The sequence below is a fragment of the Cariama cristata genome, unplaced genomic scaffold (genome assembly GCF_000690535.1).
Source record: "Cariama cristata isolate BGI_N322 unplaced genomic scaffold, ASM69053v1 scaffold19671, whole genome shotgun sequence".
Classification (NCBI taxonomy): Eukaryota; Metazoa; Chordata; class Aves; order Cariamiformes; family Cariamidae; genus Cariama; species Cariama cristata.
Genome location: NW_009598936.1, coordinates 6,804 through 17,624, shown reverse-complemented (window position 1 = coordinate 17,624; position 10,821 = coordinate 6,804). Strand labels below are relative to the sequence as shown.

General features: G+C 36.8%; 1 protein-coding gene across 1 annotated transcript in view; it reads right to left on the bottom strand.

Moving 5' to 3' along the window:
• Positions 1-10: 10 nt before the first annotated feature.
• LOC104168799 (dolichyl pyrophosphate Man9GlcNAc2 alpha-1,3-glucosyltransferase) overlaps positions 11-10,821 on the bottom strand; it is a gene marked incomplete at its 3' end in the record, with an annotated part of 14,589 nt that continues 3,778 nt past the window's right edge. The window contains exons 3-8 of the mRNA XM_009709513.1: positions 7,317-7,406; positions 6,286-6,374; positions 3,914-3,996; positions 3,101-3,165; positions 609-794; positions 11-104 (exon numbers count right to left, since the gene is read on the bottom strand). Coding sequence (XP_009707815.1) covers positions 11-104; positions 609-794; positions 3,101-3,165; positions 3,914-3,996; positions 6,286-6,374; positions 7,317-7,406 — 607 coding nt within the window. The remainder of the gene's footprint in view (positions 105-608; positions 795-3,100; positions 3,166-3,913; positions 3,997-6,285; positions 6,375-7,316; positions 7,407-10,821) is intronic.

The window sequence follows — 10,821 nt, the reverse complement described above, 5'->3', positions numbered from 1 at the left end:
TTCCGAGTACTTGCATGATTTGTTCCATGTCGGTACAGAACGGGAGCCAGCAGACAGCAAAGGAAACCACCACTGTCCCTGCTATTTTAGTTAACAATACTAACCTGCAATCAAAAGAAAAGCTTACATCAGAAAAGACAAATCCAGCCACTGGTAACAAAAGCCAGTTCTTAGTTTATAGCATAAATCTTTTTTTTAAAAGGGAAACAGAACTGAAGGTAACAAATCTAAACAAAAGGAGCTACCAGTACCACAGAAAAAGATCATCATCCCCAGATTAGTGAGAACAACTCCATGAAAACCACAGAGCTACTGCTGTCAATCTAATCTGGTTACCCGCTGCAGCCCATATTTAATTTAGCTTACAGAATGAAGAGTGCTAAGAAAGGACACCTTAACAGATTTTGCTATTTGTTCAGTGGAAATACTTCATGTAGTTCTGGACAAGAGAGATTTATTTTGCAGAAGACTACGTTACAACAAGGTAAGTATCTTCCGCTAGAAATTAATTCAGAAATGCCCACAGGCACATAAGGACAATCCGATTCTCAATGCCAGGCTGCCTGGGTGTATTCTTGAGAAAGACAAAATAGTTTAAAGTCACTTACCCCTTTCCTTTCAGTCCCTTCTTGAAGCACTTTCCAAGCAAATAGCAAAAAAAGGGCAGAGAATGGTAGAGTTCCATTTGCTTGTAATTTAAGGCCAAGCAAAATGCCACTGACCCCAAAAGGTCCCAGTCATAGGACAAACACAGTACCCCCCACAAGGCAAAGCCAAGGCTCACTGAGTTGTATATGGTTTTTTATGTCAAGGACAAGACACGCATCTTGGCACTAGAAGTCAGTAATGAATGCCCCGAGGGACAAGCGCAAAATAGCAAGCACAATAAGTTTTCCCAAGTTAGTTTTAAAAACACCTTGCCAGTTGTGACTATGTTGTTCAGACAGAAATAATTTCACTTCTATTTAAAGTGTAATTTTTGTATTTCCAAGGCTTGATTCAAAGCTTGCACAGGCAAATAGGAGCACAAATCGTGCGTGTGTGTGTTAATTATACACGTAACGTATATTCAGTCAACCGAGCTTTCAGACACAGTACTCTCTAAGATGCATCACAGTAAACATTTTTTTTCTTGGTATTCACATGATTAAGGATAAAGCTTTCAAGAGTCTCTCCTCCCAGCTCCCAAAAGATATGTGCAGAATATTCAAATACGTCAGTATTCGAATTATATATTACTTAGGTCAAGGACTCCTGAGGTTTTTGTGATTATATTATACTCACAACGCACCCTCATCCATGACCAGTTCCCTTGGCTGCTAATACGGTACAAACAATGAATAATAGTTACTAAAAGCAACGTTACTTCCTTATGACTTTGAGGACAGGTTCCCAAGCTCAGTGGAGTTTGCATGGACTAAGCTACACTTGCCATTAAATTGCAACAAAATATTAGCTTTTTCTTTTACTGTTACTTCTACACAATGAGAGAAACCAATAAGACATGCTTGCATTGTCAGAAATTTCACAATAATTTGTTTTCTCTTTGTCAATATAAATAGCTATGACAACACATTCAGATAGTCTCTGTTGTTTTCAGCCCACTCAAAATCACCATGTATATTTGAGATCTCCTCAATTTTACATCAACAAATTGTTATACCAAAAGGCTCTGATCTTGCAGAGATGTGCAGCAGCAGTTAAGGTTAAGTAAATTTATTGATTTCTTGGGAGCTGGTCACAGACAGTGAAGTTATTCACGTAAGAGTCACAGGGCTGGAACAGACCACAGGAGACTATGTGGTACCTCTGTCTGCTTCACCACAGTGCCTGCTGACGTGAGGTTTGCTGAACCTTTTCTTAAAGACCTTGACGCTGCAGATTCCACAACGTCCACAGACAATCTATTCCAGCATTTCACTGTAATTAAGGTTCAAAAGATTCTTCCACGTATTTAAAAAACACTAAATATTCCCTATGGCAACTTAGGGCCGTTACTTCTTGCCCTGTACAACATAAGACACGCAGAACAGATTATTGCCTGCCTCTTCCTTCATCTTTTACGTATTAGAAAACTGTAACCCTGTGCCACCTCTGACCACCAGCTTTTCTCACCCAAGATGAACTGCATTCATTCCCATCCCCATTCTTGTAAATGATGTCTCCAGATGATCTACATCTTTAAAGAGTCAGGCCAAAAATAGAATTTCAGAATTCCTGAACCGTAACTCAAATATTCAATAGCATTATGAATTTTTTTCCTTCAAAATCTGCATGGAAGATAATATATCTTAGAAAGTTCACAATGCACTCTCTTGGAAGAAAACCACAAATTAATAAACTATTTGATTGTCAAAACTTGATTTAGTAGTAGACACCGAGATTCAGTATCTCCTTCAAGTCTTTAAGCATCTACGTTTATCACAACTCCAAGATTGTGTCCCTCTGGCTCGACAGCACTGAGCAGTACAGCCTGGAGTAGTCACCTAACAGCATTTGCTTGTTGATGTGCAAAACAAGTATAAAATCAGAAATCTTATTAAAAATAGACCCACCTGTGAAGGTGTCTGTCACCAATATTGACTAGTTAGCTCTGACAGCCTAACTCGTATTAGATGCCTAGCTTTTAACTGGTTAGGCAATAAGCAAAGTGAATCCTGTCTCAAGTAGTTGTAAAGGCAAGACAGAATGGTACATTTTATAGAACTGCACATTTTACACAACTACACTTGACACACTCCTCTGCCATCTCGAGAAGATCTTAGGTGATTCCCTCTCCAAACACAAATCACAGGAGTACAAGCCATCATTCTTTTTCCTGTCATAGTACCACTGACACTTTCTGCAATAAAGTAACTGACAGAAATATGAGCTTGAGGCACAGAAAGAATGCTATTCAGGTTTGGATTGATTTGTCCCAATATCAACTATTTATCTCCAATATATTTCAAACTTACAGTTTTCTTTAATATCTCTGCTTTGGGATAGGCAGAAGCCCCTCTGATGACTTTGTATACAAAAGTCACTTTCTGCTCAGCTACAGACAAGTACCATTCTTACTTCGTAAATGGAAATTCATTTCACTGCAGAGCAAGGATACTGGAAGTGTCCATGGTCAATAAGAATGAGGCCTGGATAAAGCAGTATGCAGAGAGCACTGGAAACCTGGAAAGAAGGATCAAAGAGAGAGGAAAAAAATTAGACATTAGACAGAGGAACTTATACTACTTCTCCAGTACAAACATTTGCCCCTCCATGGTGCATCCTATACGTAGGAATCTTATTCTCTACAAGTATTCTTCTGTCAGTAATATTTTGAGGATTAAAAAAAAAGGATAAAAGTTTTCCATAAACAAGAAAATATTGAATAGAGACCAGCCCGCCCTTCGCTAACCAGCTCAAAGATCACCCGCACCCATTTTAAACCTTGGAACCATTCCAAAAATCAGAAGGCTTAATATTCCAAAATGTTTGGGTTCTACCATAAGGAACGCACAAGACAAAGCAGTTCCCAAATTCCCCCACGTCACAGCACAAATCTTGGTTTTACTACCCAAGTAATAAATTCAGAAAGAAATATAATTCAGGACTTCATGGTTACTAAACTTCAGAGTATCTTCTTATTGTTTTTGAAAGCATTAAAGTAATTGCTGTAAGATAAGTTAATGGCTTTTTTTATCTTTTTAACTGAAATGCCTTTAATACAAGATATACTGATTGTCATCAGTTTTATGTCAACTGAAGCCATCACAGTGTTCTATACGTTAATTAACTCTCATACAGTTACATTTCTACCCTGTTTTAACAGTATGTTTTATTTGTAGGGGGTTTTTTTTGGTTGGTTTTGGGTTTTGGGTTTTTGGGGTTTGTTTTGGTTTTTTAATTTACACACATACATACACCAGATACTTGCCTTCTTTTTAGTAGATGTTTCTTTCAAGGAAAAACAATATAAAATAACTGCAGGAATATAAACCAGCAAATCAGCAACAAACACTGAAAAAAAAAAAAAAAAAGATTACCTCTATATTAGAATCCTCCCACATACCTAATCTTAATGCTATTCAAGTTGTATGCTTTCATCTAGTTTGTGAATCTTTGACTCTGCTTAGAGTTTAACTTCTTAATGCTCCACATCTTGGTTGTATTTGGTGTAAAAAACCTCAGATGACAATAACTACACAGTGTCAGAGTGAGACTAGTTGCTTACCTTCTGAATGTGGGGTTGCATCTGTACCCTCACTGCAAGCTTGACTTTAGTCATTCAATTCAATGAAGTTCAAAAGTCATGTGACTATAGTTTCCCCTGAATATGCTTTTCCATTGTCTTACATTGTGGTACACTATGTTTCATTGTTTTAAAGATAGCTCAGGTTTGGCAGTTACACCAAAACTCTTTTTTTTCCAATTGTTTTGGGAAAGACGAGGCAAAAATATAGGCAAACAAACATTAAAATATCAGAAAGTTCTTCCTTAGAATAAACTGGGTAGTTCCACTTCAAAGGACAAAAAGAAACCGGTCTACAGAATTTGATCTTGTTAATGTTTCTAACGCTATCATTTCTGATGTCCAAAAGCTGCTGTTGCTTCCATGTGTTCAGCTGTTTTGGCTTCTGGCACAGCCTCAGTCAAGAAGGGAGCACACTCTAGTTCCTCACATGCCAAAAGGAGAGAAGGCATTCTTAGTTCTCAAAAGAAATCAACTACGACTAGATCCAGTCAAGTTGTTTGATGGAACAGAGAGTCTGGAGACACAATCAAGAGACTCTACATTGTAACAATCTCCAGTGTATCCGTGTGAATTACTTGTGATGTGGACAAACAGACTAAAACTAGTTATTTGGCTTTGATCACCGGCCTATAGCAAATATAAGCAAGAGGGTCAACAAGAAAACATAACTAGCGGGTTATGTCAACCCTTGCTCATCCTTAAACCACCAGATGAATTCTTCTTGCATGTTATCTTAAGAGCCTGAGAAAAATCTCAGATTATTTCTATAAACTGGTTTCAGAAAATGCACAATTATTCCAAGAGGGAAAGTATACTTTGCCTCTTTTTAGTCACGGGCTTTGGAAGAAAATGTTTAAAGATATCAGTTATTCAGTGATGAATTGTTTTGCAGGCTTAAGTCACAATTAAACAAATATACCAGAGGCGTTAGCAAAACAAATACAGTGACACTTAAAATAAAGGTGTAATACCAACAGCTGACATGGACCATTCTGAATTATTTTAATGCATTCTTCTAATGGCTATTGTTAAAAAGTGTTTATCAGTTCTCCTAGATCCATCAGTGGTTTGTCAAATGAGTTGATTTCAAAATTAATAAAGACCATTTCAAGGGTAATTAAGTTCTAGTGATTTTTGGTTTTTTTCAATTCAATCAATTACTAGAGACCAGACTGAGAGGTTTGTGAAGTACAGAAAAGCTACTGATGAACAACAAATTCTGCTGTTGCAATCAGAAAGCATTTTATGGAACTTTAGCGTTACGTAAAGCAAAATACAGATTTAAAATGAAAGAAAACAGTAACAGCTTAATATGGCATCTGCCATTGCTTAGAGAACAAGAGCTCACTGGCCACATTGTTTGCTGTCCTACTGAATTAAGTTATCTACAAGTTTTTTCCTGCGCTTGTTCCACCCTTTTCTTTGTAGCAGTTCAAAATAATCAAATGGTCAGAAGAGTGACTGCAGGAAAATGAAATTTAAGATAAAAGTGGCAAAATGCATTTTTACATTTTGCTAACAGAAGTTCATCTCTAGAAAGTGGTGACGGTTTGAAAGAAGAGTAACATCTTAAAAAAAAAAAATCAAGTATCTCTCCCTTCAGAGAAAGTATACAACTCATAAATAACATCTCCAAGACCTCAAGAAGCTGTTACGTCAGTGAATGCCAGTCTACATGCAAAATAATTTTACAATAAAAACCAAGCTAAGCTGAAAATGGAAAGCATATTTATCAGAGTGGAAGGGAAAACAACAATACTGTTTCCAAAATTTAAAAATGGGTCTATCCTACAAAAAAAAAAAGTTGCTTTGTTCTAGATTTTTTTTTTTACTGAATCAACTGGGTTGAAAACTTGTTTGTATATTTTGTATTTATCAGCTTCACAAACGATGGCAGAAAACACGTTTGGTTCATAAACAGACCTGCAAAGCCACCCAAGCCAAAGAACTGAAATAAACTGGTGAAGACAGAAAAGCTGCATGATATTAAACATGCTAAATTAGTAAGCGAGACAAATCTGTACGATCATCCTAAGGAAATATAATTTTCCTACCTGTTGTACGCATAAATAACTTATGCGGCTGACTCTCATACCCCCGAGATGTGTGCAGAGCAATCCAATCAGGATTTATTAACTTTGCACTGTAAAACAAAGTACAGACACATCAAAACGTAGACAGTTCTCATTTCCCTTTACACTCCTTTCAGCAATAAAGATGACACGTACAGGAGCATATTCCAAGAATTAAGATGAATGAGAAGAAATATTTCAAAGAGCAATAGTGATCAATGAAAGATTTTCCTCACCACTAATCAGTTTACACTAGAGACTTTAGCTATTTCACAATTTAAAAAAAAATCTTTGAAAACAGTAAAAATAGAACACAATATTTATTAGGAAAAGATAACCACCTTCAGTCCAGTTCCACTGACTTTTAAAAAAAACAATTGTAAATACCTTTCATACCCAAGTATTAAATATAAACCATTTACAGTTCACATAGATGCCCCACATAACTGTGCCTGTGCACTTTAACCTACATTCTTATTCCATAAGTCTCATTCCAACAGCAGTAAAGCCCTTGTGGAAAAAGTATTCCAATAACAGAATTCTATTTACATGATATCCAGTCATCAAATGTCACTTGGGCTCCCAATACACAAGAGCTTTCCCATGCGATGCACCCAGTTCCTACAGCGCTTTTCTCTGTGCATCACTGATCCAACAGCGGTTGATATGGAAAGCTAAATCTCTAAGTCACATCTAAATCTGCTAAAATTCACAGACCTGGCAAAAAGAAGAATGTAACCCTTCAGTCCCCCTTGCAATAATTACAAGACAGAAAAATAGCAGTATTAGGTTTAAGCAATAGGGATGCACATAAAATCTATTTCCCTAGCTTTAAAGTAGCAAACAATACTCTCCATTTCATCAGCTGCCCAGATTCCCAGATCGGTAGTTTTTAGCTACTAGTTTCTCTCCTGAGGAGGGAGAGAAAGGAAAAAAAAAAGGCAAGGGGAAGAGTGGTGAATTTGGTGTTTTGTATGCTCCACAGAAGTAAGTATTTAAAATAATGAACTTACATGTAAGCACACACAAAACTGTGATAGGCAGTAAGAGGTGGATAATCAAGGCCCCAGTACAGTAGGTTGTTATCACTTGTATTGAAGTACCTAAAAAAAAAATTTTTAAAGAAGGATCCACATTTCCAGCTTTGTTTCAGCCCAAGGAAAAGGCTGAATATTAAATCAAATATTTTTATCAACATATTCAAAATCTAATATAGAAGTTAGCAACTTCTATATCTGCTTTATTTTACTTCACACAAAAAAAATCTGAAGCAACAAACCAAAAGCAAAAGTGATTCAGAGTACACTCACTTGTGTTTGCAAAACAGATTAAAAAAAGCTGCTAAAGCTTACTTACCTGGAGAAGGAAAATCCTTGATGTGAACAGTTTGACAAAAATCCAGAGACTAAGACAAAGCCTACACAAAAACAGTTGTACACATCTACTGTAGCTCTAGATTCGTTTACGTGTTAGGCTTTGCAAGTCCTCACCTCCATCTACAAACCAAACCTACACCTTTCATGCGTGTCAGCTATTCCAGAAGCAGCAGACAATTTGCCAAACAGGAAATAAAACCAATGCAGTTAAAAGGAAGTTTCAAAATAAATGGAATTCACTAGTGATTTTTCCTTAAATTAATCCTAGATTCCTTTTTTTCTGCACTTGGACAACACATTTAATATGTGAAAATGACTTCTGAATACTTAAACTTTATCTGCTACTCCTTTAGGCTGTAACATAGCATGTTGTGAAGTGCTTCTGCTCAACAGGCCTTAACAGGAAAATTCTGAAAAACCATCTGTTGAAGTTATACTGCTGGAAAGCAACTGAACAGAAGTGGAAAACGCTGGCTATTACACAGGGAAACAAAAAGCAGCATAGGTCTGGAAGAAAACTATGCCACAGCAGTTGCACCTAGGCAATTCTGTCAGCATGAATGTAGGAGTCAGGGGGCTAAAAGGTTCCTTACAAGGCAACACCGAGTTACCAGCGTAACACCTCCTGAATAACCAACACAAGGTCATGAGCCTCAATCAGATGTGTCAGCCACAACCACTTTACCTAGTGCTACCTCAAAACTCAGGTGGACCATGTGAGAGAAAGGAAAAGGATTTTCCCAATTGTAATTACGTTGTGTCAGTACTTCTACGGAAGGCTGGCAGCAGTTAAAATTAAAGTCAGCTCTTCCAAACAAGAAACAGGTTTTATCCAAGGAAAACAGAAGATACAAAAACAAGGCATCAAATCCTTTATATCTCACAGTGAAACAGACTGACTAGTCTACTTGAACTGCCAAGGGGCAAACTCTTGGCTTTTCCAGTTTCTCTCTTCAAATGCAGCCAATTTTTGACATTTATTATAGTAAATGATATTTCTTGAATTCTTTATGAGCTGCCTGAAGTATCTTATGGACTGATGATAAATCGTACTTCTTTGAGTTGCATCTCTGCTTCTTATCCTATGATTCAAGATCGCTCATGCCAAGGTAGTTCAGATTCTTCATGCAGATTGTAATAGGCTGCAACTTAATTGTAAACTTTTCAGTTTTGTATTTTTTTGTTAATTTTACCTTCCATAAACTCACAGTTCCAACAGAAAAAACAATCCCTATACGCAGTTAATATTTAGCAAAAAAGTCTTCACAGTTTTAATTAGCAGCACAGTAAGAAAGGATGTTCTTAGCCTTTAATAAATAATATCAAGACTCCAAAAAAATAATACACACAAAGAAATATTTAAATTCTGGCCTCTGACTCAGAGAAATCTCACACAGGGAAACTAAGCACAAGCCATACTGCAGCATTATTTTTTTTAATAAATCTTCATTTTGGATCAAAGAAAATAAGCATGGAACATGCAGTCGTATTACCTATACATGCCTGTTAAACAGTAAATGTGACAATTAAGTCTATGAAAAGATCAAGAGATCCTATAGAACTATGTCCTCATGAGAGAGCTGCTCTCTCTACCTTGACAAATTTACAGAAGAACACGTGCTTGCTGTATAGATAGTTTTTCTAAATAGTAATCAAATAACAGCACTGGAAGTGATTTGAATTTCAACTTCCAATTTGAACACTATTTTTACACACCATATTATAACGTCTTTTCACACTACATTTTTCTATAATTCAGGAGGGGAAAGACAGCTCAGTATTCTAGAACCTAATCCCTTGCATGTCAGCCAAGATGTTCTTTTACAAATGCCCAAGACTGAGTAAGACTTCGCTGTATTAGAGATTCAATTCCAAAAGCAGACCCAATCCTAAAAACTTCTGTTATAAATAAAATGAAGAGCAAGTAAAGCAGCCTGAGATGCCCGACTAGCAGCCCGCAGGCTAAATCCAGCCTGCAATATAGTTTCATCTGGCCCCTGGGAACGCCTAGAAATAATGTCTGCTATAACTCTTAATTTTAAGTACATATAGTTCCATGTAGCAGAGTGGATCAAAGCTGCCAACTCTATTATTATGTCAGCTCTCCATTATCCCAGCTCTGGCACAATGAGGGGTTTGGACGTCCCAGCAAAATGTAGCAGAGAAATAATAATATAGATACAACAGGATGATCTGAAGTCACAATAGAGAGACATCTGCAGAGTTCCACAGAGTTCCATACTTTCAGAATTGGCCCCACATATATTTACAAAAATACAATTTAATCGTATGATTAATATTCTATTCTGTCGTATCAGTCTGTTCCCCAACAGATAGCTGAGGAAAAAGTTACGCCAGACAAAAAGAATGCCGCTGTCCCTGTTGGAAGATGACCTGGAGTTCCAATGTATTCCAATTTGCGTTGTAGCATATATATGGACTAAACAATTTTTATCGTTCCACGCAAGCTCTAAGGAATATCAGGAATAACGTAAAAATAAAATATTTAGAATAATTTTCCTACTGTTTTAAGGATCTGTACAAATTAAGTTCATTATCCTTACATCTAGATTCCAGGCACCCACATTTTAAAATCTATATTAAGAACATGGGTGTGAACAATGAACTTCCAAGCGTAAAAAACCACCAGTGCCTCCAGCACAAGAATTCAAGTCTCTGCATTTCCTGGCATGCCCCTGCCTTTTAGCTTAGGGGAGAAGAGCAGAGCTCAGTTTGGTTTTGTCACTGCTGATAATCATGAAAGTTTCTGTGCATTAGAGAACTGGAACTCGGGAAGCTGAACTGATTTTTTTCCTAAACCAAGACAGCAAGCCTCTTTATGGTCTCTTAGATAAGCCTGCTAAAAAAAATTGCTTCTTGATCTTTCCAGTCAATTCAAAACAAAGCTGGAGCTTCACAACAGAAAGACCTACCAGTCAGAATATTTTGTTACACAAGCTCAGAGCTGACAAGTCAAAGTTGCAAATTGTAGCTTTTTTCTTTTTTGTGAAGAAAATGGTACCTCAGTCTAAGAACAGGGTGATATTAAATCACTAAAAAAGAGGTTTTAGAATGGCTCAGAGAACAGCAGAAGATGTTGCAGAGATCTTAAACTTAAAGGTATATTAAAGATACGAACTAA